Here is a 26,927-nt window from a genome sequence, read left to right as displayed (position 1 = left end):
TCTTTTTATTGAGTTTCAACAATGCATAGCAGGTTTGTAATTTAGCAATGGAAAGGAAGATATATGCATTTACAAACGAGACAATTGTTTGTACTGATTAGAAAATCCAACATCGACTTCAGAGAAAAGCGCCAACAGCTGAATCAACACATCCTCACTCCCAGGTCGGCCTATGTTGACGTTATGTCAAGTCCTGTGTCGGCTTTTTCCAACGCAAGGGGGGGCCTTAGCGTCCATTTTCAACGCAAGAGGGGGGCCCTTAGCGTCCATTTTCAGCTTTCCGGGATGTCCATATGCTTCTATGGACGGTCATGGAAGCACGGCATTCGTTTGTGTCGGCTGCCCTTAAAGGCAATGTGAGCGTCCATTCTCATTGGATAACGGAGAATTGTACACCCGGAAGTAAGTATTCCCCTTACTGTCGATTGAGTTTACAGGGATATCTGCACCAGAGTCCTGCATCGGGTCGGGTACCCGACGGGTGACCCGCAAAAAAGGTGATTCGCGGGTGGTATTTTTTCAAACGCTTTTTTCCGGGTTCGGTTCTGGGTAAAACAAAGATGATGCGGGTCGGGTGGCGGGTATTGCATAATAAATATATTAAAATAATAATAAATTAGTTTAATGTTTAAAATCCTCAGACCTCTCCCCCGCGGGACCGCGCATAATCAACCTCTGCAGCGCATCAATCTGCTGCTGTGCGCGCCACATTCGAAATGGCTGAGGTGAAGCTCTCTAGCGGAGAATACAGCATTTTCAATAACACTTCCTCAAGAGCGAAATCCAACGTCTGGGAGGCTTTTTGTGTCATCCTAGATGGAGGAAATAACCAACATCCCACGCTTTCTGAGACAAATATGAAACTGCGTGTGTTAATAATTGCACGTTTTCACTGCTCATAGGCTATGCGGGTTCGGGTCGGGTTGCGGATCTTGTGCCGACGGGTCGGGTCGGGTTGCGGAACTAATTGGCAATATGTGCGGGTAGCGGGGCGGGTTCGGTATTGCACGTCGCGGGTGCGGGGCGGGAGCGGGTCTTGAAAATCAGACCCGTGCAGGACTCTGATCTGCACTACTCATCGACTAAAAAACACCAGATTATCCTTGTTAATTACACAACATTGATTGGTTTAAATTGTGTGCAATGCTTTTGTATTTTTCCCCTTCGATTTGGAGAAACAAATATTTTTTCGGAGTAAAGGATGGCAAAAGACACTACACTACCCAGAATCCCCAGCTATCGTTTGGACTACACCATGTGCTCTGTTTGACGTCACGTGATCTTCAAATTTCTCCCTGCAGAAAAAAAAAAACATGGCCGAACTTCATTTTATTCTCGGTGGAAAATGCCTATTTTAAAGTTAGTTTGGCCATTAAAATGCGTTTTGATGTCATTTGATGCGAGAAATATGAGTTGTTATTTCAGATTATGTGTGCAGTGGATGTACATGATCTTTAGTTTGCTAGTTATTACGAAGATTACTTCAGGAAATTGCGTCCATAACGTTTTCATTGTTACCAAGGTGGTTGCTAGGGACGCTGCTATCGATATTATTTCTGTTATGTTGTGTAACTGTTTAATGGTGTTATCTTTATTGCTACCCCCTTCCCCGTCAATGTATAGTGTTGGTCCACAGCGCAAACATATTAGTTTAACAAAATCCGCATCTAAAGATACGTTATTTTCCCCTGTGCAATTCCAGTCTCACATCTCAGAGCACATCGTTATTAACAAATAACGGAAACAGACCGAAAACATTTAAAAAAAATTTAAATAATACTTTATTCCGAGTGTGCTTGCTTTTCTCTTTGAAAGTCATCACATACCGGCATTGTAATACACGGTTCGGCTGTATTAAATATTACATATCTGCCGTAGTTCTGTATTTATAGAGCCCTGATGAGAAGACTTCTAGACAAACATGAGGAACTGAAAACGTGACGTGGATCATAAATATATCAGCCATTAAACAACATCTTACATTTCTTTTCACACAATACGTCTCCTTGCAGTATCAACACTAATTCGGCTGACTTTTATATTTGATCCAATTGGTAGATAGGCTGTATTTACACCATAAAGGTGCACAGCTGATATAAAGGGACACCTAGTGGTTAACGCATGTTATTGAATTTCATTATTTTTATTATTAGATATTAATAGGATCCCTATAAAGTATATTCATTACTCGTTATTCTCTACTAATAGTTAATTAAAGACTGTATATAATGACTATTTTGCACATCCCTTTCAAGATTTCAAGATTTTCTAAGGTTTATTGACATATCATATAGGCCTACAAAACTATGGTGTAGTTCTGCATTGAATGAAAAACTTGGGTCGCAGGTTCCTCAATAGTGCATTACAAGACATCTATCAATATTTGTGCATACCTCCAGCAATGTTAACTATGTTGAAGCACTTATTTTAACTGATATTATACATAATGTATTATACTCTTATAAGATGTATGTAGATATTTCATCTCCGACCTTGTCAGGTATTGAACAATCAATAAATAAAGAACACAGAATTGTTGAATATAAAACACAGAATTTGTGTGATTATACTAAATGATTTACAAATAAACACCACTGCATATTTAACTGTTACACATGCTGATATAACGCAAATGTTCCAACTTGGGATCAATAAAGTATATCTTATCTTAAGCTGATCGATGGCTACTGCCATATTTGCAAAATGTGCCTCTGAACCTTGACAAGTGCATGTTTCAGGCTTATCAATTCATGTAATGTTATCAATTAACAACAGGGGTCACAAATATAAGACCAGCTGTTAAATAAAGCTCTTCTGACCTTAGCTGGCATGTGTGTATAATGCTGCCCATTATGGGCACAAGCAATTTTCACCCATTTATAAATTATATGTTTTAAATGTGAGTGTTTCCTATCCCCTAAACCTCCAGGGATGTACACAGTTCAATACTGGCAACTTCTTATTTTGGGAAATACGAAAACGTCTTTTAAAACTACAACTCCCAGTAGAGACGTGCCATAGATAGAGAACATGTTGCGAAACAGAATAGCCAGCATGTGTAGTTCTAGGGACGGGGTGGGGGAGGGGGGGGACGGGGTGGGGGAGGGGGGGGACGCGGTGGTCCCGTTCAAATCCAGTTTTGGACAGTCTGCCGTTCGAGGCTCGGCGTAACCCTCGGAGCACACTCTCCAATCACAGAGCTTGAGGACTATCACGGGGTTTGTCAAACAGAGCACATGGTGTAGTCCAAACGATAGCTGGGGATTCTGGGTAGTGTAGTGTCTTCTGCCATCCTTTACTCCGAAAAAACATTTGTTTCTCCGAATCGAAGGGGAAAAATACAAAAGCATTGCACACAATTTAAACCAATCAATGTTGTGTAATTAACAAGGATAATCTGGTGTTTTTTAGTCGATGAGTAGTGCAGATATCACTGTAAAATCAATCGACAGTAAGGGGAATACTTACTTCCGGGTGTACAATTCTCCGTTATCCAATGAGAATGGACGCTCACATTGCCTTTAAGGGCAGCCGACACAAACGAACGCCGTGCTTCCATGAGCGTCCATAGAAGCATATGGACATCCTGGAAAGCTGAAAATGGACGCTAAGGCCCCCCCCCCTTGCGTTGGAAAAAGCCGACACAGGACTTGACATAACGTCAACATAGGCCGACCTGGGAGTGAGGATGTGTTGGCTGAATACATCAACCCACTACTACAACACATGGACTCTTATCTTTGAAACTTAAGAACAACAAGCTAACTCTAAAGAAGAAAACAAACCTTGAGCCACTTCCCATATGGTCAGAAGCTTTTGCTCCATCTGTTATTGACATAAAAGATGACATTGTTATTTTTACAGCAGAAAAATACATGAAAGTGTTACTTTACTCCTGGTTAGCATTGGCCCTGCAATGTTCAGTGCTGAATTAAAACAGTAGAGGGCTTGTTGAGCTATTTTAAACCCCTGAAACCAAGCGTTGTGTTAGCTCATGCAGGACACCGACACGGTAGTCATATGCCCCAGTTGTGACTGTTCAAGTCATTGTTTTTGAGCAGTAACTGTCTCACAACAAGGCCATTTCAATATACTCCTCACTGATCCCTGCAATATATATGCTTCAACACACCTGACACCAAACATGACTAAAGATTTGAATGGTATTAAATGTCTTGCTTTGGGCACTCTCTTGTACCCAGGCGGGTGTTCTGCATTGCACTCATAATCGTACTTGTCAGCACAGGCCTGAGACACAGTGCTTGATCAGTAGAGTCAGCCTGTCATTCATTATAGTCTGTTTAATCTGTGTCTTACTATTAACTGTTTAAGTATCACAGAATTCATTTCCCAGTGTATTTTTTGTTTATCACAAATGAAATTCCATTCATCCCATTTGGGGGTAATGGCAGAAATCTCAACAAGTAAAACCAATACTGTATCCTAGCTGGAAACAACAATGGATAATTTATTCATTTTGTTTGTATGACAAGGGTAAGGACATTTCTTGTTGATTTGTGTGAAGAAACATTTACAACATGGACTCAAACCATGTATGAATAAACAATCAAACTAAATTCTAAGTGCCTCATTTTATAACCCCGAGCCTGTTTTTCAGGTCTCAGGCTCGAAAATGACATTCCCAGAACAAATGACCATATCTTCCCTTCTAAAAGGGAAGCCTTGCTTTTTTATCAAAGCAAGGTTACACCTGTGAGTTGGATGTAGAAGTATCAGAATCAATATAGATGTTTTTATTTTTAAATAAATTCAGATTGAACACAGTAAAAAAATGTAAATTATTGTGTCCGTCCAAAAAAAAAAAATTACTTATTTGTGAAAACCACCCTTGAATGATGGGATGGTAGACTAAAAGCTTTAGGAATCCAAACTACAACATATAATAAGTACCCTGTATCAAGATTGATGCAAAACAAGTGACATTTTACCTTTTTAGAGAGATTTAGCACAAAAAAAACACTTCTGGTGTCATTTGGGTGGATTTGACCTATCTCTGGCCCCCCTTGGTCGATTTTGCTGATTGACATTTCTTTCTAACCGTCAGAGCCAATGGAATCGAGGGGAACTCCCACTCCTTATTTGGTAATGTGTGTGTGTGAGACTGCCGCATAGCCAAGACCGGAAGCAAGCTGCGATAACTCTGGTAGCTACCATTAGCAGCTAACTTTTACTCGATTTTTACATAAAAATTGAATTATGGATTATAAATTAAAAAAATGATTACCCAGAAACATTATCAACCTATGGATTAACCGATTCAGCCGCGTTTTTTCTCGTTTTAATGCCATTGAACAAGTCTTTTGATCAGATTGACAACTACGGTGAGAGGATCTCCCGTAAAAGCTACGTAAAGGTACATGTTGTGTTGTCTGAGTTTGCTTCCCCTGTCGCGAGTTCGGATCACTTAGTGATGATATATATACCTAAATAATCTGTGGAACCTCAGCTTTAATTGGATATATTGTATGTGCAGCTACGATAAATAATAAGGGTATCTTTTATCTTGAGTTCTGTGCCAAAGTGCGTTAGCATTTTTCGCTCAGGGGTCATTTAGATGCTTCTTATGAGACTTGTGTTTTGTTTTGGTAAAAATGGTTTGTATCGTCAGTTAGCTGAGATTATTCGCGTTAATCTGGTATAACACATGAATAGGTTCTTAAATATTAAGATCCCCTGAGACACAGTGTTGTGAAAAAAAGGACCCGCCGAGGGGGTCCTTGGGGCTTAAAAGCAATTTAATAATCTATGCTGATCTTGGCCATGACTCACCATGACTCCTAAAAATATGTAAAATTAAACCACTTTACCTCCTGTATGGTACAGTGTTTTTGGGTCTCCTCCCGTGTGATGTTCTCCTCGTTCTGACTGCAAGGCTTGATGTTGGTGGTGACATTTATCACAATAGAAGTAGGATGCACCTCATGCTCATGGGTCAGAGAGTTCAGTCCTCTGGGTAGAGAGGAAATTAAATGTAAATATATAACATAGAGACTGATCGAGGGTCAGTGAAGTATTGTATGTTTCCAATTACATTAGGGGATCTTGAGCTGGAACAAGTGTCTGTGTAGGGCCCTCTGGTTGTTTGGCTGCTCTCTCTGTGGGGCCGTACAAAGGAGCGTACTGCAGCTCATCTACAGACAAAAGCTCTTCAGGGCCAGCACAGTACTCAGGAACCTGCTCTGAATATTGCAACAAGTATGATCTAAATTAGTAATGCAGACAAGAGACAGTTGGGGAGAAATGGCAGAAGTGTCAAATATCATGCGTCCAACATACTGAATCTCTCTGCAGTCAGAAGGGCGGCCCAAAGCAGCAGAGCAATGAGGAAAATTGAGGAAGCTGTTGCTGAACCAATCAGGACCATTGAGAATGATTTTTCTTTGACTCCTATAATTAGAAAATCAGTTAAAAGAGTTGAAAGTTGAAAATCCACAGTGTTATTTACTATTTTCTTTAGGTTCTTTGAGATGTCCTCGTGGTGAAGTGACGGCACTCTCTGTCAAAGAACAAGACTTACAAGTTTTCCTTGACAACATTTTAGGAATATCACCAGTCAATAAAACCATTTATACAATGTAATTAAAATGGTCATCCAGTCTACATGGTTTATCCGTGGTTCTTACCTGCTTTAGAGCCCTGTGCTGTCCAAAGCAAACACTCTTTATGAACTGTGTCATGATTAAAACAAGGCACACAGGGCAGCTCCACCTCCCCAGTCATGCTCCTGAGTTCATAATACCTGTACACACAACCACATTCATGTCCTTAACTCAAAAACAAATGCTGTATTTATCAAGTGACTGATTCTGCACAGTAGGTGTCACTCACCCTGGACGGCATTGACCACACTGGGCATTACTGTTGGATGAGCATGCTGTCTTCTGGAGGCGGTTCAGCAGTTTGCACTGGGTACATCGCATGCAGGGAGCAACACCTGTATCTGCACTGAACTTCCCTTCTTCACACAGAATACAGACACCTTCTCCACCATCTCCAAAACCACAGTCCTGAGAATGATGCACGATACAGAGTTGGAAACAAGAAGCAAGGCTAGGCAAGGCAATTTTTTATTTTATTTTATATAGAAGCAAGAGAAGTAAAAAAAACATGTGCAGCCACTGTAAAGTGTTATGTTTGTTACCCCTGAGAGCTGTTCTCCAGGCCCACATACAGGGCATGCAACACATGTGCCATTAGTGTGTATAAACTCCGTCTGGTCGCAGCTGGGCTCGGATCGGACCAGCATGAACCAAACCTGAGGAACACACACATTGAAAATAATGGGTAGGGGAAGAATTCATAAGAATCATTATAAAGTTGCAGTAGTAACACCACTCTATTAAAGTCCTGCAATCAAAGTATTGCTTAAGATAAAGTATGGACAAATTAACAGCAAGTAAAATGACTTATTATGCAGGAAAAAAGGCTTCTTTGATGGTGTTTTTATCATATATTTGATAAATAATTGGCTTCTGATAACCTTCTTTTCCTGTGTCATTGCACTAAGGATGAACATTTGATTAATTTGTGTCAAATGTGTCTTTAGAAATGTTTCTTTAGCTTGAAAGAAGGAATAGCCCAGTTTGATGAACTAGATTAAAGTGAGATGACACAATAGATATTACTTGAGACAAGTGTATATGCATTCAACACATACAAATATATTCTTATAGTAATGGTAGATTGATTCACTATTCATTAAACAACAAGAAGACAAAATGAGTAACCGAATAAGCTGATTAGTGCAATGACAAATGCATCATGTAGCAAAAACGTTTTAGAAAGTTGTTAAAGGAAAATGTTTTAAGGTCAGACTTACCATCAGCAGAGCAGCATGGAGACAAGCCTCAGTTGTCAAACTGTCCATGGTCCTTTTCTGAGGAGAATCTTCTCTTTCTTCCTACCCTGAAACTGCAGCCTTATGTATTCACTTGTGAACAAACATTACACATGCAAAGACACAAGAAAAACCTACAGAGAAAATCTATTTTACTGGTAGATTTTATTCAATAAGCAGTGCGTCTCTCATGGAGTAATCAGTAATTTGCAGCTTCCATCCGTGGCACTTTGGTTTGCCTGAACTTTCTCCACATTCAGAGGTAGAGTGGTGGGAAACATCTTTGGGAATGCCCCTAATTCTGCATCACTGATGACGCAGGAGAGGTTCCCAAACTGTCTACCAACCAATGAGTACGAGGCGTTCAGGTCCCCCACCTGGACGCCTGACGTCACACCTGGTCTTCTCATATTCCCTCTGGGGAACCCGCTTGTTTTGGCTGTAGCTTCTCAGACAAGCATAACGGGAGGGAATTCAAATGCATGAATGAGACCCTTGTTATCAAATGTGTTCCAAACAAAGATACATTGTGTGTACGTAAGTGTGTGTGAGTGTGTTTGCAAGCTGGAATAAAATCTGTAATATTTATCCAATACTGTTTTGTTCTCTTAGGCTCCAATCTGGAAGGGCACGTTAATTGTGACATTGTTGGGACTAGAGTGACTTAGAGGGACTTAGGGAGTTATAAAAAATGAGACATACAATAATTCAGTTGCAATATACTTTTTTGACCACTTTGTGGTAGTATGGAGCCATACAACTGACAAAAAAACATGTCCTTACTTGTTTCCGTTTCACCACACTGACAGGAGAATATGGGTGTAAAAAATGAAACTGTTATTGATGTAGCCTACATTGTTTGTTTGAATTGGTTAGGCTCAAATGATCAGATAAGTAAAGCCGTATGGACTGACTTTACTTTCAGGTGTGGACAGTTGAGAAAAAAGACAGAAATGGCCTTCATGCGTCACAAAGAAAAGCCAATTAGATTTGTTTGAGCAGTTATTACTTGAGTATACTGTAAATAACTGTAAAGCACAACATTTGAATATTACTGTTTGCAGACCTGACATATATAACAAGCACATCACACACACACACACACACACACACACACACACACACACACACACACACACACACACACACACACACACACACACACACACACACACACACACACACACACACACACACACACACACACACACAAAATCTTCACAAACACGGGTGTATGTCATGTATCAACATCCTGCAGTATTTATTTTCCTTTTAAGCCTTGATAAGAGATGTATTTTACCATTACAACCCTCACTGGAACTCTGACTCAAAAAACCAGTTGCAAACAAATGACATACATGTGTCAATGGGAGGATTCAGAGCTTCCCTTTTTCCAAGATTTCAAGAAGTTGTAATTGCAACTTTATCATACATGTTAGTTATGTTTATTGCCGGTGATTAATGAGTAACTCAGGGAGCTACAGGGAGAGGGCGTGGAGGTCTTCTTATAGAGAAATGAAGTGACGTTTGCCAGCAGACTCATGGCGGCTCAGACGCTTCTCGTGAGTGGATATTGATATTTTTCTGAACTTCAGATATCAAGGATATGATTGTGGTAAGTCTAAGTTATTTATTCAACAACATAAAGCTATGTTCAATATAATTGTGTTATTTCAAGGTGAATGCAACTTTAAAAACTGTTTATCATATTGTTAACTTTCAGCAGATGACCACTTGACTGACATTGAAAGCGTTTGCTGTCATGAACTCCTTCAGGAGCGTGTCATCTATAACTCTAATCTGTCTGTGTTGGCAGATCCTAGGTTCAAGTAAGATTTCACAGAAATAAATGAGCACTTGACAACAAATATGTACAAAGATTAATAGCTGTAAATACCAAAAGTGTCTATAATACTAGCAATCTTAATAATTGTGGTATTCTATCGTCTCTTGTGCCACAATCAATAATAATTGATTATTTTGATGGCATATATTGTGCCTGTCAGTCATTTCTTTTGAGTGTAATCCAATACATCGTTTTTCTATTTTGTCTTTTCAACTGTTTCAGCTGCCTCTGCCAGTACTAGCCTGTGGGGCAAGAAGCTGGTATTCATGTTTCCTAAGTGTACCTGGCAGCTTCAGCCAGATGTTGTGCTACCAGCCCTTGAGGAGCTGACTGTGTGCACGCTTTTACGCCGCACCGTTGACTCAGAATGGACAGGTTTTGACTACAGAGCACCAGGAGGAGGACGCATGAGACTTGGGGGCACAAGTAAAACACTGTCAGTTTGGCTGTTTGAAGAAAAACACAGCTTGACATGGGGATTGAAACTGAATGAATGGTACTCTGTCTGCGTCACCTGGTGTGGCCACGCTCGAAGGCTGCAGATCTATATAAATGGAAGTAGTGAGTATGAGGTATCTTTGAAACCCCTCCGTAACCAACAGCTGGCCCCAAACGGCACTCTGACTCTGGGGATGTCTCATATAATCATGAGCGGTGAAGTGAAGCCGGAGACTGGGAAGGATCTGCTGGGTGAGATTGGTCGGTTCAGGATGTGGGCCAGAGAGTGGAGCGCTGAGGAGCTGGGGGGACGGAGATGTGCAGATGGAGACCTGGTGAGGTGGGACCTGACGCAGTGGAAATCCAACTGCTTTCCTGAGCTTGACAACAACCTACAGTGTGGTAATTATATATATTATGGCATTTTCTTTTGCACTTCATTTTCATGTAGTTTTAGTTATATATTATATATCACATAACAAGGCACTCTACAGTAGGTTGGAGTTGAATGAGGGGGCAGATAATGTACTTTGTAGTTCAGTAAGTGCAGTTTAAGGTCAAAGAAAAGGCAAACGACACATTCCTGAGTCCAGCAGCAGCTCGCCATAAACCTGTTTATGGGTCAAACTAATACTGCATTACTTGAATCATCTACTTTCTTTCCTTTTTCTTTAGCATGGTCACACTACAAAATCAAACTGTGGACATCCATGGTTCCCTCTACGGAGCCTGGGAATTGTTCAAAGTCACTGGAGGAAGTCACACAAAACTGGGTATGACTTATGTTTGGATGTGTCAATGGGATTGGGCAAACAATGATTTTGGACAAACAAGTCAGATACATAATTAATCTTAGTTGTCATGTCTTATCAGTTGCAGAGCATCCTCCCTGACAACATCTCAGTGCAGGACATCCTTGTGTCATCCCCATGGTAACACAACTTTTGTTTGCTAAACACTCCTGTCAGCTAGTAGGACCTTGAGGTACTTAGTTTGAATAGCAAAACAGCAACGTTCTTAATTAAAAGTAAAAGTCCTGCATTTGAAATATTTCCAAACTACTCGGTGTACTTATTATTTGTGAAATACTCTATAAATTCTATAATATATTATGTTGTTGCATTGTTAACACTGATGCATTCATGTGGAATTCAGGATTTTTGAGGTCAGGACAGTTGAGATGTCACCAATTTGAACTATTTAATATACTGTTGGACACATTCATATGACAGTGCATTATGTTGTGTGAATCATACTGTTTTGTATGTTATCTCTATTGTATTCTACATGTATCCTGTGATCATGGTTGCAATCCTTCACAACATTCCTATCTGTAATTTCCGTTATTTCCGTTTCCATAAAGCCGTGCCTTCCGAGTGGTTAATAATTCTGCTGCTCTGTCTGCGCAACAGCCTCAGGTACAACACTATTACTATAATTGTCCATGTAAAGAAGTAGCAATATCCTTAAAGACCAGCTGATTAGGGAATGGATGAACGTTTTCTTTTATTGAGACGATAAATTACTGAAATCAATTTTCCAACTAAATTAATGATTTTGGATTTGGATCATACTAACATAATTCAGTTAGTTTAAGTCACCATCTGAAAGTGTACAATTCTTTATTAAAGATTGATGATGTGATGTGTGTTTTCAGGAATTAAGAGCATTGTCAAACTCCACCTGTGACAAGTGGTAAGATGAATACAAGATAATAATAATAATAATAATAATGACAGAATATGAGGGATGCATGACTTAGCTGCATAAAACAAGCAACATATCATGTTATGTGATATATTGTGATAAATGTAAAGTTTCAGATGTGAATTCAATGCCAACGTGACTCCTGCTGCTGAAGTTGAAGTGGTTCAGGCGAGCATTCTCTCGTTGTTGAACTCGACCTTCTCTTACGACTTCCTCAACCTGACAGCTTACCCTAACAGCATCAGTATTCTGCCTGTGGGTACGTATAGACTGCGCACTAAATGCACTTTATGTTATGTTTTAGTGGACTATTGCACCAGTCAAACATTAACACACATTTTATGACCTTTCTTATAGTCTTAAAAAAAGATGTATGTTCATTTCACATAAGGTTGACCTTTTCTATTGAAAGTACCTTTACGTAGGCTACATCATTTTATGATATTGGTTCAGTTCTTGCGTTTTATAGAAAGTAAGCAGACACTGGGTTTAACTGTAAATGTTCCCTTGATGTGCGAACATAACAAACTGATAATTTTGAGTACAATGAACTCTTCTGCAATTGGTGAATGGTTAATTTAGTGATGCATACACACAACTGCAGTAAAACATTAGACCCACTCTAGAGACATTCTTCTCTGTGTTTCTAAAAAAAAGTTTGTATTTGATTAGACCAAGTGTGACTATTAAAATGTACACATCAGTCATCATGGAACGAATTTTAAGGAATTCAATTAAACAAAAAAAACAAAAAAAAATCTTAATTTACAAATTATGTTTTCTCTTTCAGAGTTTCCTGCATTGCCAAATGCCAGCACTGAGGCACCCACATCAGGTGAGCATGCAAGAAAAACTGTGCTTTTAACAAACTAGGACTCTTTTAATTTTCAATACTTAGTTTTTCATTTTGCCCTATAACAGAAGAATATTTCTTGCTGAATGGCAGCAAAAAAAACAATGTGTAACAAAAACACAATAAGACTTCTGAAGACATTCAAATAGTTGCTAATGCACACAAAACAATACACAACAAAGTGATGAAAGCAAGAAAAAACAAGAGAATGGACAAGATGAAATGTGAAGGGAACAATGACTTAATGTATTGTTATGATAGAATTCAGTGTTAAAGTGATAATATGATGTGATAAATGTAAAGTTGTACTGGTTGCATATATTATTTTCGGAAACCCAATCCCCAACCAGACACATTTTTTTAAAGACTGGCATAAACCGTTTTACTTGCTTGATTTTAGTGTCACAATGACAAACTGGTGATGTGTAGCAAATATTATGGTGTGAAGGGAATACACTTAAGTGGACAGAAAACAGCTGTTGAGTCAAGGAACACCACGTTTTTGTTTTGGTAAAATGTTAGACAATGTGATACAGAAATATGATCGGTCAGAATTATGATTAAATACACATGTACTGTACTGTTGTGTTATCTGTTGTCTGTACACTCCAGCGGTTGCACTGGACACATTCTTCAGAGTGAATCTATCCTTGTCTATGACTGGCAGCCCGACAAAACCAGAGGAAGTTATTGAGAAATGGGTAAGAGACTCACACGACTGCAGGAAAAAGCTGTTTTTACAACAAAAAAGGAAATGTGTGCACACTAAATTATTCTCTTTTGGAAAAGTTAAAAGAACAGCTGGAGGTGAATGCCACCATGGAAGTGCTGAATGTCATCATAAGGGAGAATGTAGGCAGGTGGGTCACATGAGTTTCAAGTATTTTTGCAAAACTAAAGTAGCATCATACAATATGTCAAATATGTTTCACATGATATTTAAGCTCTGGATGACTTATTGTTCGTCTGTAATATTTCATAGGAACATGGCGAATGGACTGATGGTGAGACACGACAAATTAGATTAACATATAATGAGTTCTGTACATTTCAACCATATTTAATACGACTGCTATAACTGATGTTCAAAATGTATCATCTCTCTACTCTCCTTTCTTTTAGATTTTTAACAGCCAATCAAAACTGTAGGTTATTATAAAAGATTTATGTTGCAGAAAAATACCTGATCTGCCTGCTTTCTATGCCACTGATTGCGTGTTTCATCCACAGGTATGACTGCACATTCCATGTCCAGGAATACAACATAAACACTGTGGCAGAAATGACAGCTTTTATTTATGCTGCCTTGACAGCAAAGTATGTAAATAACTCCATTATTATTCAAACTACGGAAGTGGCTATCAAGCACATAGGTAAGCTGGATATCTGTACACAGTTAAATATATTAATTTATTTATGGAAAAGACTTAAGAACTTTATATAATATTTTTCAGTGCCAGCAAACTGTTTGGAAGAAAAGACTTCAACAATATACGGAGAATATATTTGGCCTGAAACATTTCCACAGGAGCATCAAAAAATGGGATGCAATAAGCCCAAATCAAAAAGAGCCTACAGGCTTTGGTAAGATATTCACTTCCATGTATTCGGTGTATATAATATATGACCACAGACAATTAAATTATCAAGATTATAATCCAAACACTTGCCACTAATCCTCATATCATCACGCTGTCCAGTGTTTTATTGTCTCTCATTAGCAGCAAATCACATAATGTAATTCATACAATAATAAAGCATAGTAATTTACAAGTGTGACAAAATGTTATAATGATGATTTATTCACACAAACCTGAATCGCCTGAGCCAACACTCCGATTGCAGGATTCTTTTTCTTTTTTAGATTGCTCTATTCGCTGGATCCTATTTATCTTAACCTGTTGCCATAGAGACAGCGTAGGGAGACAATTACAATGTCCTGTTTCCACTCACTCCCCCACTCTGCACACACTGACCCCACACATGAAACACTGATGGAGCCCTGCCAGCCTGCAGCTCAGGCAAATAAAATCTATTTCCTATAAGCAGGTTATTAGAGTAATGATCCATATCATCTCTACCAAATGTAATACAAATATCAGTCCAGGGACGACATGGGCAATCCGTTTAATGGTCCTATATTAGTGAAGCTGTTAATGCTTGTTAAGACTGAATCATTAGCAGTGGACAGGTGTTTTTTATTGCTTTTCATCAATCTTTATCTTTACTTGAGGTCCAATACAAACATTCATTTTGAAACCGACCGGAGAGAAAATGAATTGTCTCTGTCATTTCTGTTCCCTCTGATTATCTCTTCAGTAAGTTAGACATTGAAACTGACACGTCAAGCTGGGCTGATCCTGATATGAAAAATTGCGAGCAGCTTGTGACCATATCAGACCTCGACAATGTCACTGTCACTACTGGTAAGTAGTCACACACTCAGTCTGAACTTTCATTACTTATAATATTGTTCATTAAGATAATATAAACATGTTGCTGTCCTTGTTTGTTCCTTTTCCTTTCATCGAAACTAAATCACAAGGAGGAAAATGTGGCCTTAAACACGCATTAAAAAAGCATTAGTGGTCACCTATTGTGCAAAATCCACTTTTTCATGTCTCATGTATCCTCTCTGTGTAAAGAGATTCTGAACATTTAAGGAAAAAAGAATTGCTCACTTTTTGTCCTGATCCATTTCTATAAAAACCTGTCTGAAAATGAGCTGATCAGATTTTGGCCACTTTATGTCATAACGGTTTTTTGGCTTGTGTAACCATTAGCCAATAACCAACTAAGGTAACCCCCCCCCCCCCCCATATCACCTGAATCTCCTCCTAGAGCACCATAGTGTTCTTTTTAACCAATTATCTCTCAAAGGGGAGTTGGGAGTGACTCCATATTTTCATCTAAAGTAACAGACAGAGAATCAGCACTTTTGAAACAGGGCTGAAACAGAGGAGATTATGGGATGCTACAATGATCTGTTTGGTATTTCAAGCCAAACACTTCAGAGACTTGTTTTGTATATATCTGAGACCTATAATATATTGATGAAAAACAGTATAATAGGGGACCTTTAATGACATCTTTGATTTCTAGGTAACGCGGCTGGGGTTGTGGACATGATTCAGGACCTTATAGATGTCCAGTTGGATGACAGTGAGAATGAGCTCTCTTCCTCTGAGCTGGATACTGTGGTGGTTAAGCTCCGTGAGGTGGTTCACATCAGCAGCACCACACCTGCTGTTGGTGCAAACATCATCAATATTGTAGCAAATATTCTGCTCTCTAAAACTGACCTCACTCCTGTGGCTGGCATGTAAGTGGATAGAGTCTGTTGCATCTCTGTAAATGTGATCAGCAGACATGTATATTCCTTTTAAATCCTGTCCTTTAAAATGTTGATGTTTTATTGTTACTCTCATTTTAATTTGTCTTTGGTAGTATCCTTAATCTGACACATAGAATGGCAAACAATATGGACTTCCCAGATGAATCAGTCAGTATAACAGCCCCCTTGATGGCCCTGTCCCTCATCAATGTAAATCGTAATACATTCAGTGGCCTCACCTTTGGTGTCTCCTCAGTTTCCCCAACCCTGAATCCAGAGGTGAGACGCTACAAATGTTATATGCAATACGTTTATAAACTGTACTAGTGAGAAATATCCACAAGCAAAACATTTTCCATTTTTTCAGATTGTCTTTGAACTCCAAAAGTAACTCAACTTAACATTTCCTGTTTCATTAATGCCGTGAAAGAGTCACATATAGCTTTTAAGGAAATGACAAGAACTGGTTGTATTAGACACTTTTTTTAGACTCCAATTTGATCTGCTTTTCCCAGATTTTTGTCAACCAAAACTTTGAGAGTGAACCGCTCCCTGACACAAATGCAACCATCTCTCTGCCCTCTGAACTCTACAACTATTTCCCTCCTGGAGAAAGAAATACGACTCGTATCCAGTTTCAATTCTATGCATCAAACGAGCTCTTTCAGGTACTTTCTGTTGTTTGTATTTGTCATCTTGTTTTATTGTTGCTTTTTTCTCCCATTTAGATTTCCAGTATACAATACCTTACGCAGACCAAATCATTCTTACAGTTGTGACAAAATAAGCCCAGTTGCAGTCTTGCAGAGAGTCAAATAAGAAGATTGACACTAAACCTATTTCTGTGCAATAAATATAAAGTTAAAGCCAGGATTTAAATAGCTTAGCTTAGCTGCTAACCTGAGTCCAAAGCTAAAGAAACGCCATACGCATCTCACTATTAAAAGATTTTAAAATGGTCAAATATTGGTTGTCTTGTGAGAAAGAATCAAATCAAAATCAAATCAAATTTTATTTCTATAGCACATTTAAAAACGATTTTCGGTCGAGCCAAAGTGCTGCACATGCAGATAATAAATAACACATTCCTACCGATGTAAACAGAAGACAATAAATTACAACATCAAATATAAAAATCAAACACAGGGAAGTGTCATGAGTCGTGCTCTGCTCTGATGAAGAATGAAGATATGTTTATTTATTTTTAGGGGTGTAGAGGATTCTACATAGATACACACAAGCTGTTTCCAGGCTTTGTGCTAAGCTAAGCTAACCAGCGGATTGCAATAGCCTACACAAAACATACCACCAATAGAAAGACATTGCTTTTAAAATCGTTCTGTGTGACACAAAAAAAATGCAAAAATCGTGTTGGTGAACACGAATCAATAGATTAAATACATTTCTTGACTATAACACGAAATGCCGTGAGACTGGGTTGTTCCTTAAGATTCATATTTACCACAGGGGACTGGTATCAAACATAATAATGTAACTCTCATTAAGAAACCATCACCAAAATATGTCAAACTACAAGGAAACAATTACAAGATAAATGTGAAACTCTAAACTAATTTTCCCCAATGTTTAGAGATGAAGAAGCAATGATTGGACAAATCTGCTCTCTCCTACTGTAGCATATTGACCAATATCCTCCTTGCCTCTTATTGTGACCATTTTCTTTTTGTTAACAGGATCCACACACAAACAATGCAACTCAGAGCAGCTGGCAATTGAATTCCTTTATAGTATCTGCCAGTATCAATAACAGCATGGTCAGAAACCTCACGGATCGAGTGGTGGTGACCCTCAGCCATCAAACAGCCATAAAGGTTAATGGATACATTCACCAGCAAGAACAAGGGTTTTGTAATTCAGTCTTATAATATCATTATTCCGTTTTTTTTTACAGCCAGGGGACAAGGTGCAGTGTATGTTTTGGGATTTCCAGAAGAATGGTGAGTTAATCATCATTTATTATGTGTTTCAGCTGGATTTAGACGATTTACAGCACGTTTTTTTGAATCAGTAACATAAATAAATAAAGACCCTAAACACAGGAAGCATTGTTTGTGTGTGTGTGTGTGTGTGTGTGTGTGTGTGTGCGTGGGTGTGGGTGTGTGTGTGGGTGTGTGTGTGTGTGTGTGTGTGTGTGTGTGTGTGTGTGTGTGTGTGTGTGTGTGTGTGTGTGTGTGTGTGTGTGTGTGTGTGTGAGAGACAGGTGGGCATGGTGGTTGGAACAGCAGAGGATGTACAACCCGCAGTATTTCTGATTATCAGACTAGCTGTCTCTGTGATCACCTCACACATTTCGCTGTGCTCTTGGTGAGTCATTGCCTTGCTTTTTTTTTATAGATCCAACCAGGGAACAGAAACCCCCACACGCAGCAACACACTGTGTGCAATCTGGCCAGTTGCTGCACTACATTATTTTCTGCCAATTAAACAACAAGCTGTTACAATGTTGGGATTGTATTTGGAATCATAAAATCATTTTCAAATAATTATGATCAGATTAGTTTTAACAGCTTGCACTGCTGCTTCCTTTAGTGTTTGTTTGGATACGACCATTAGGGAACTTCAAACACAAGTTAACAATACATTTTGTTCTGTTTTCGTGGTGTGTTTCAGGATGTATCGCGAACATCCATAGGTGAAGCTGACAGTCAGATTCTGACAGTGATCTCATATCTTGGTTGTGGTATATCTGCCATATTTCTCGGAATCACTCTTCTCACCTACCTTTCTTTTGAGTAAGTCACTCAGGCTGAGATATACTTTCACATTGTAAAAGGTTTATATTGTAGAGAACATATTTAAGCGAAGATTTTGCAGTAGTACTCGACAACACTCTTTACATAAATGAATGTTTAAGCATTACTGTTTTAATTTCATTTCAGGATTTGTTAATAAAACACTCTACAATAGTTGTTATTTTGACCAAGAACATCAAATGTTGCCTATTTGCATTAGGATGAAATCCAGATACCTTTTACAAGATTTTAGACTTTTCATTTATCGTTTAGACTGAGTTGTTAGCTGTGTCTTGAACACTTTAGGAAGCTGCGGAGCGACTACCCATCTAAGATACTCATCAACCTGTCGGTTGCCCTGCTGGGGTTGTGCATGCTCTTCCTCCTGAACTCCTGGCTCTCTTCCTTCTCAAACTACGGGCTGTGCATCGCCACTGCTGCAACGCTGCACTACTTCCTGCTGGCTTCTTTCACCTGGATGGGCCTGGAGGCCGTGCATATGTACTTTGCACTTGTCAAGGTCTTCAACATCTACGTTCCCTCCTACATCCTCAAGTTCTGTGCTGCAGGATGGGGTGAGACACAACTTTAAATAACGCTAACTCTAATAAAAAAGTCCAGTCGGGTTGATTTGGGTTCAGGAGAGGATTTTGATTCATTTGGATCAAGAAGCTGGGGTTTGGCTGGGTAGCCCTTTGTTTAAGAGGATCAATACTTTTCAATCATTTCAAAGAGCTATATAATTTATTATATAGAAAATAGGAATGTCCTTGAGAGAAAAAGTTACATTTATAACCCATTTCATATTTATTTGTTCGTTATATATCATTAAAAACGTCATCTTTCCACGTTGAATTATTTATTCACATTCTAATAAATTACACATAACTGCATGATCAGTTGATCTGTGAGTTTGGCTAGACAGAATGAATGTCACAATCGCAAACTGCAACAGACAGAAACTCAATATTGTATTCTGTTTTGTCACAGTGTTATTATATTTTCTTAACTCTAAATGAAATGTATTTTTGTGTTCTCATAGGTATTCCTCTGGTGATAGTCAGCCTGGTCCTGGTTATAGATAAAGATGCTTATGGCAGCGCTGGGCCTATAGAAACTGCAGGGATGCTTAAGTCCACCGACCAATTGTAAGTACAAGCACTGGGCTGTATTGAAACAGGTCATTTGAGTGTCTTATAACATCAATGAAAAATGAATTGTTGATGCCATTTATCCTATCCCAGTGTTCTGACCCATTATCCAACCCTCTCCCTCCTGCAGCTGCTGGCTGCAGAATGACGTCTTCTTCTACGTGACGGTGGTGGCATTTGTCCTTCTGATCCTGTTGTGCAACATCTCTGTGTTCGTCGTGGTTCTGATCCAGATCAGACACATGAAGACCAATAAACGGTCAACAAGCAGCCCCAACTCTCTGCAAGACTTGAGGGCGGTGGCCAGTCTCACCGTCCTGCTGGGCCTGACGTGGTCAATGGGCTTTTTTTCATTTGGACCAGGCAAAGTGGCCATGATGTACCTGTTCTCCATATTCAACACCTTGCAGGGTAAATATGAGCTGTAGCTGGTCATTAAGCAGTCATTAGTTACGGTTACGGAAGGGCCAGTCATCTTCAAATAGTCTTGTCCAGACTCTGTTATTTTGCATTTTTTTAAAAAGTCTATCTCCTTGTTTTTTTTAAACACAACACACTTTGAAAATGCAAGATAATACATGAAAATGTAACAAACTGCAAAGAAAAATGTCTAAATAATGCTGTTGTATTTCACAAATGTCTACTATATCTGCTCTTTTGTCCTAGGGTTCTTTGTCTTTTTGTTCCACTGTTTGATGAAGGAAAATGTGAGGAAACAGTGGAAAATCCACTTGTGCTGTGGACGTTTCAGACACAGTGATTACTCAGGTACATATTGTTTATGCAGGAAGAACATATTGCAGTTTATTGGACAGATGGTTTGAGTGTTCTGGATGATGCATTGTTTTTTCTCTTTCTTGTCCCCTGTGTGTGCAGACTGGAGCCACTCTGTGACCATGAGCGGCAAAAAGAACCATCTTGTTAACACTGACTCAATCGCTTCTGACGAAACCTCCACCAACAGGAAGGTCTCTGACTCCTCCACAGGATCTGCACCAAACCACCACCAGAGGGCGTGAGACAGCCTCTGTGTGTGCTAATGTGTACAGTACAGCTTTAATTACCCTCCAAGGTCCATCCTGCAAACACTGATAGCAGAACATTGAGCAGCTGATTAGCTGTTATTATGCAGGGGAAGAGCAAATAAACCACAAGTTCAACGAGGTACAATGTGTCTGTGGACACTCCTGAATCCTTATCATAGCCAGGAAAATCATCATTATACTGCACTGACTGTCAGATCAAAGGACAGTAAAGGTGTGCTCTGAAACATTTATATTCCAAAGCCTTCAATCTACATCTCACATTTAAAGTTGATATTACTGCTAAAACTTGCCTTGCTTTCATCGTAGAGCTGAATGGCTGATGCTTAAAAAGAACATTTTGTGTTTGTAAAACCTGAATAGTAAATTCATGAGTGATGTCTATGTAGCACAGAAGCAGTTTTTAAATGTAATAGAAATGTTATATAAAGAGCGGCATCTGTAACCTAGAACTGTTGTCTAGTAGTTTGTGAGAAATTGTAGTTAATTCTATACTTTTATGCGCAATTTGTAAGACATAACACCATCGTACAGCTCTAAGTTTACAGTGTGCTTCTTCTGACCTTTAAAATTGTAGTATTCATGATGGTAAGGCTAAGGTATTTTTTAATGTCAATGCTAACAAAATATAAGTGTAAGCTTTATGAGCATCTAAAAGTAGCTTTCTTTCCTGTGTGAAGATTTGACTGTTAATAAAGTAACTGTCTGAGAACATAGTGTGGTAAAATGGTATGATTATCTTCTCCTATCTTTATTTACTGATATCCTGTATGAAATGTTGAAATGATTAAAATATATATGTTTTGCTTCCATCAAATCTACACAACTAGCAAACAATTATTGCCCTATTAGCCTGATTGCTTCTTTAGAAATGTGTTTCTTATTTGTGTAGGTTTTCAAAGGCGATATTGCCACCCATATCTGTGGTTAAGGTTTGACAGACAAAATGCGTTAACATTTGTTATTATTACAGTAAGTATGGAGGAAATACTTATAGAAACAAATAGTGTCCAACACTGAGTGAATGCAGTTGGAATAATGAGAACCAACCACACAAGCCATGAATGGGTTCTTCAGGTCCATTTAATGCAGTGGTTCTCAACGTGGGGGGCGCGCCCCCCCCCTGGGGGCGCAGAGGCATGCCAGGGGGGGGGCGCGAGAGACCAGGAGGAAAAATGGTTATTAAAAAAAATCATAATTTGAAAAATTATTGATTCGAAAATAATATAATGCAGTACAGTACTATTACGTCTGGGTCTCTGTGTTTCATTAAAGCTCGACTGTGTGTGTGTGTGAAACGAGCCATTTTGTGTGCACGAGCGAGAGAGAGCGCACCGGTACTGGAGATCGTTGTTGTTAGCTTCTGGTGCTAGCGAGCTACGCTAACAAATATAAGGAGCTTTTTCAACAACAAAGTGGAGGAGAGTCCTCTCCTGTCCTGAGAGACTCAGTGAGCTAAAGGACTCTGTCAGTGTTATCTCAGTGGGTCTCAAACGTTTTGGTCACCATTAATGTAAACAATTATTTCCGAGGCACACGTTTATATGATCATTATAGTTATACAAAAATAAGAGAAATGAAAAACAGGTATGAAATACTATATGACAGTAAAAAAAGAATAAAGTTTAAAAGGGTGATTTGTAAAATATCCATAAAGAAAAAGTAAATCTGTTTACAGTTCTGTTTCAAATGGGTGTTGAGAGAGGTATCCATAGATCTCTCCATGTTGCTCTCAAAGTGCACCAGATTGATGCTTTTAACTTCAATATTTAAAAATAAATCTTCCCGGGGGAGCTTGCCCCCGGACCCCCCTATGTGAGGTCCATGCACACACCACCTATAAAAATAGCACTTGACCCCTGCTTACACCTATATGCCGTGAGCTGATTATCGAGCCTTCATTGTAACAGTCGCGGGACCATTGTGTATTTGCGTGGGGAGTGTTGCAGTAGAAAATTCCACTGTAGCGCCCGGTACATTAATGGGAAACCCTAAATGTTTGAGCACCCTCTATGAAACGTCAAGCTACCCCACAGCACCCCCAAAAGAAATCTCTGGCGCCGCCACTGAGCCTGACTATTTGTGTTGGGGGGGGCCCGACTTTTTTTTTCTCCAAAGGGGGGGCCTGACAGAAAAAGTTTGAGAACCACTGATTTAATGAATACAATTTTGTTTTTGTTTACTAGGGCACACGTTAATGAGATTTCACTTTATCTTCAAGCCTCTGACTGGCAGATAACTGTACAGCTTCTGTTAAACTGTTGTAACTCTTTGACAGTGCGACAGAGGAATGTTTTAATAAGGTGTCAGTCAGTTTCTGGAGCAACTTGCTGGATGGCATTCTGTTCATAGCTGTCTGTGTTCAGGAAGCACACCCTGCCAGTCCAACACATCATGTTTCTCTGGAGGTTCAGTGAAGGAAGTATGTTGCCGTAAGAGACAAGGTTCTTCAAATCTTATCAATCACTCTGATGTTTAAACTTAAGATAGGGGACATTTTTTACAACCATTTTGACGGCTGCTTAACTACGTGAACATCATCAGTTTTGATCCTCCGGTAAATGTAAGGACGCACTCACTGGTCATCTTTGTTCAATCATCAGGTCAGGTAAGAGATAAGCAAGTTATTTGAACTGAAACTATAATTCAGTTATTGACAACAGCATTTAAATTACGTTTGTTTCAATCCACTAAGCGATTGTTAATTTTCACTTTACTGTATACCTCTGTACTTCATATCGTTTTCAGTTACAGTGGCAGAGATGTTTCCCCCAAGTTAGGCCCCATTAATAGTGCAATTCAGCCTCTTTTTTAAACATCCTGCCATGCAAACTAACACAATATATCATTTAGTAAGTCATGTTTGAATGTCCAAATACAATCCCTATTTTCTGGCAAATTACGAACTGCATTTTGCGAGATGTTAACATGTTTCTAAGAATAGATTTGTTGATGTTGTAGTAAATATATCGTGCCCCAAAAGGGATCTACATGAACTCTAACATATACATGTATTAACAATAAAAGTGTCACTCATACAGTTTTTATTAAATGTTTGTAACTCTATGTGAACTACAATCGGCCTGCTTCAGGGACATGTCATAAAAAAAATAACATGTCATTACAATATGCAAAAAACAAAACAACTGAAATGTGTACTGTTTTGTAAATGATATTAAACACAGTTGGATGTTTCTTGTGAAGTAAACAACCTGTTTTGGGGCTTCAGTCACAGCTGACCATGGAGGACAGAACAGACAGTTCCATAGCTGTGAAGGTGGAGGAGCACTCTCGGTTTGTCATCCTGACTTATTTCCAGGGGGACATCAACAGCATGGTAGATGCTCACTTTAACCGTGCTCTTAGCAAAGTCTGCAAGGTCAAGGCGCCGGGAGGAAAGACAAAGAAAATCCGTAAAACTATTAAACTGGGTAAGCAGACAAAATCAACAGTGTATGACCGACCTGACTACAAACAGGACAATCCCATTAATCCTCACTCCTTTCTGTGTCCCCCTCAGAAGACAACAGCCCTCAGGGGAGACCTGCCGACTGTTTCTCAGACTCACAAGGCCCCCCCGCAGCAGGACGGCTCCTCGACTTCAGCTCTGCAGAAGACACTCCTGGATCGTGGTCCTCGTTCACCACCAGGGCGGGAGAGAGCCCGGGGCTGCCGTCTATCGCCTACTCTCTGTCCCCAGAAGGGCTGAGTCTTACTGGACAGCAATACGCCACATCCCTGCTGAACCTGCTGCATGTTGACCAGGGTCAGATGGGACCCAGCATGGCCTCCAGCTCCAAACCAGATCTGCACCCCAGCTGGACGATGCCTCAGGGATTTAGAGACCCTGGGGACCCCGCTGTGGGCTTTGAACATGGTGAGCCTTCAGCTGTAACATATTTAATGTCTTTCAACCAATATTAATAAAAAGCTTGCATAACAAACTCAGGATCTGGATGTAGACATTTGGAAGGCATGGAGAGTCTAACAAACAATTTGAAGTTGCATTGTGGGAAGTGTAGTTTGGGGCATTTTAGCATCTTGACATGAAGACAGCCTCAGCTGAATCTTATTTAACTCTTGTAAGCCTCCACATTTTAAGGAAAAACTACATTTCCTAAGTTTTAAATATAAGACAGTTGCAAAATGTCCCTTAATAAATGACTTAAATGACTGGTTTTGAGCATATGTGCAGCTATGTTTGTGTCGTGTGAGGTAAAGTAGATGTAACAGTTAAAGAACAATTACTAGATTTTCTTTTACTGGAAGGTATTAGTAGTTAATAAATAGTCAATTATAAAAAATTGTTACCAAACATAGAGAACATTTACTTTGATTTACACATGCGATTGTTACAATCATGTTGCTTAACTTAAAGTAACACATTAAAAGTTGTGTAATTATGTGCAAGGTTGAGCTAATAACCAGAAAATAGAAAACCAATGATTTTAAAATCCTATTCCTGACTTATTTAGGAACTATAGGTAAGGTATTTGTTATTATCTTGATGTAACTACTCAGAAATGTGTGCATCTAATTCTAAGAAATGCTGCCGTGTGAAATGGATGACATATTTGTATTACTGCTTATTTTTACACTGCATGCTTGTTCATTAGAGCTGCTTGGAAGTCATTGCCATTTTGTCTCCTCTGGGACAGGACGTCGTCTGGAAAAGAAGGACTTATACTGGTATTGAGGGGAGAGGGGCTGCAGCAGCAGTGACAGGAAACACCACATACCTGTGGCTCTGCAAAGCCAACTGGCTTTCGGTTAAGCTGTCAGATGTTCTCTCGTCAAACAGGCGTCACTGAGTGTCATCTGAGAATAAGCACAGAAGAAACACTGCACGCTTCCATTCCCTTCTTATTTTCTCAGTAAAAATGACCTCAGTACGTCAGCATGCACCAACTGGAACAGCCTTCCTGAAAGGGAATAGTCTCTGATAAACCTGTTCTGTAACTATGTCGCTCCTCTTGTATCTCAAAGCACTGTATATATTGTTGCTCCTGTTGGTTGAAGGGCATTTCCTTGTGCCCTACAGTATAAGGCACTTCTTTCTGTGGGCCCACACGGGTAAATACACCAGTATTACAGAAAGTGTATAATAATGAAGGTTAATACCTGTCTGCGGTTCATCTCTATAACTTTTAGTTGCTGTGAGTATATTTAATTTTCGAAAAACAAAAAAATGAAGGATATTGATGTTTTGTTAATTACTTTTTTTTGTATATCAACCTTGTTGTGAATTGTACAAACAAATTGAAACATATACAATGTGAAATAAATAACTGAGCAAACAAACACAAACATATCAATCATCATTCTCAATGTGAAATTCTCTCAATAAAGAAAATGTAATTGTTTAAAGAAAGGAGCATCAAACTATACAAAATGAACAACACTTACAATTGATGTTATTCGGGGTTAGGGTTAGATTTTTGATGTACAAATACAAAACAAATATGATCAGTGGTGGAAAGACACAGTTTCTAGACTACTGAAATAAGGTATAATGTATTGCTATTCTTCACTTATATGTATTGAGTATTTTAACTGTGTTATTTAATAATTCTACTTCTCTATAATTCAAGGAGAAATATTTTTACTTCATTAAAAAAACCTGACAGAAGTCGTTTGCACTGTTACTTTTTATGTTGATAGTTACTGAAAACAAATACTCAAATGATAAAATGGGATTCATTAATCTAGATTAAACTACACAGAAGTAAAAGTAGCTTCCAATAACCCAATTCCCACATTAAGGTAGTCTAGCACTAACAGGATTATGTATAAATGATGTTCCAAACATATCTACTGTGTGTCTTGACTGACATACCAAGGTTAGATTATTTAAAAAGACATTATGAAATAAAACAGGTGTTGGGGAAAAAGCTGCTATGGAATAAAAGAGGACATAATAATCCCAGCCTTGAGATAGAATGAC

The 26,927-nt window shown here is 39.0% G+C and overlaps 3 protein-coding genes and 1 long non-coding RNA gene across 5 annotated transcripts; all 4 read left to right on the top strand.

The window, feature by feature from the left end:
• The first annotated feature begins 10,453 nt into the window (after nt 1-10,453).
• On the top strand, nt 10,454-11,155 carry LOC117537593. Its single transcript, XR_004567747.1, has 3 exons — nt 10,454-10,544; nt 10,818-10,915; nt 11,016-11,155. It is a non-coding gene; the product is annotated as an uncharacterized LOC117537593 (long non-coding RNA).
• A 2,164-nt stretch (nt 11,156-13,319) lies between these two features.
• LOC117537653 (adhesion G-protein coupled receptor G6-like) lies at nt 13,320-18,080 on the top strand. Its single transcript, XM_034202939.1, has 12 exons — nt 13,320-13,403; nt 13,492-13,562; nt 13,685-13,706; nt 13,825-13,847; nt 13,933-14,075; nt 14,157-14,286; nt 15,022-15,128; nt 15,805-16,024; nt 16,150-16,315; nt 16,552-16,704; nt 17,731-17,868; nt 17,949-18,080. The coding sequence occupies exons 1-12, from the start codon at nt 13,359-13,361 to the stop codon at nt 18,066-18,068; spliced, it is 1,338 nt and encodes a 445-aa protein (XP_034058830.1). The 5' UTR covers nt 13,320-13,358; the 3' UTR covers nt 18,069-18,080.
• A 184-nt stretch (nt 18,081-18,264) lies between these two features.
• Nucleotides 18,265-21,643, top strand: LOC117537652 (adhesion G-protein coupled receptor G2-like). Its single transcript, XM_034202938.1, has 7 exons — nt 18,265-18,361; nt 18,668-18,789; nt 19,096-19,364; nt 19,832-19,937; nt 20,071-20,351; nt 20,607-20,708; nt 20,817-21,643. Exons 3-7 carry the CDS (start codon nt 19,163-19,165, stop codon nt 20,957-20,959), a joined length of 834 nt encoding a protein of 277 aa, XP_034058829.1. The 5' UTR covers nt 18,265-18,361; nt 18,668-18,789; nt 19,096-19,162; the 3' UTR covers nt 20,960-21,643.
• A 1,700-nt stretch (nt 21,644-23,343) lies between these two features.
• Nucleotides 23,344-26,280, top strand: vgll1 (vestigial like family member 1). Of its 2 annotated transcripts, none has more exons than XM_034202915.1 (4): nt 23,344-23,591; nt 24,213-24,414; nt 24,504-24,860; nt 25,642-26,280. In XM_034202915.1, exons 2-4 carry the CDS (start codon nt 24,225-24,227, stop codon nt 25,677-25,679), a joined length of 585 nt encoding a protein of 194 aa, XP_034058806.1. In that variant the 5' UTR covers nt 23,344-23,591; nt 24,213-24,224; the 3' UTR covers nt 25,680-26,280. The 2 variants fall into 2 exon arrangements, with proteins under 2 accessions (XP_034058806.1, XP_034058807.1); XM_034202916.1 differs by having other exon boundaries at nt 23,357-23,546.
• Nucleotides 26,281-26,927: the final 647 nt, after the last annotated feature.

Source organism: Gymnodraco acuticeps, unplaced genomic scaffold (genome assembly GCF_902827175.1).
Source record: "Gymnodraco acuticeps unplaced genomic scaffold, fGymAcu1.1, whole genome shotgun sequence".
NCBI lineage: Eukaryota > Metazoa > Chordata > Actinopteri > Perciformes > Bathydraconidae > Gymnodraco > Gymnodraco acuticeps.
Note: the sequence above shows the minus strand (reverse complement) of the source record. Positions and strands in the feature narration are given on the sequence as shown.

Coding starts and splice junctions, on each gene's coding strand:
- LOC117537653 (XM_034202939.1), top strand. CDS start 13,359: ATGACTGGCAGCCCGACAAAACCAGAGGAAGTTATTGAGAAATGG. Junction 13,563..13,684: donor ATAAGGGAGAATGTAGGCAG/GTGGGTCACATG, acceptor AATATTTCATAG/GAACATGGCGAATGGACTGA. Junction 16,025..16,149: donor CTCACTCCTGTGGCTGGCAT/GTAAGTGGATAG, acceptor TGTCTTTGGTAG/TATCCTTAATCTGACACATA.
- LOC117537652 (XM_034202938.1), top strand. CDS start 19,163: ATGCTCTTCCTCCTGAACTCCTGGCTCTCTTCCTTCTCAAACTACGGG. Junction 19,938..20,070: donor CTTAAGTCCACCGACCAATT/GTAAGTACAAGC, acceptor TCCCTCCTGCAG/CTGCTGGCTGCAGAATGACG. Junction 20,352..20,606: donor CATATTCAACACCTTGCAGG/GTAAATATGAGC, acceptor CTTTTGTCCTAG/GGTTCTTTGTCTTTTTGTTC.
- vgll1 (XM_034202915.1), top strand. CDS start 24,225: ATGGAGGACAGAACAGACAGTTCCATAGCTGTGAAGGTGGAGGAGCAC. Junction 24,415..24,503: donor CCGTAAAACTATTAAACTGG/GTAAGCAGACAA, acceptor TGTCCCCCTCAG/AAGACAACAGCCCTCAGGGG. Junction 24,861..25,641: donor CGCTGTGGGCTTTGAACATG/GTGAGCCTTCAG, acceptor CCTCTGGGACAG/GACGTCGTCTGGAAAAGAAG.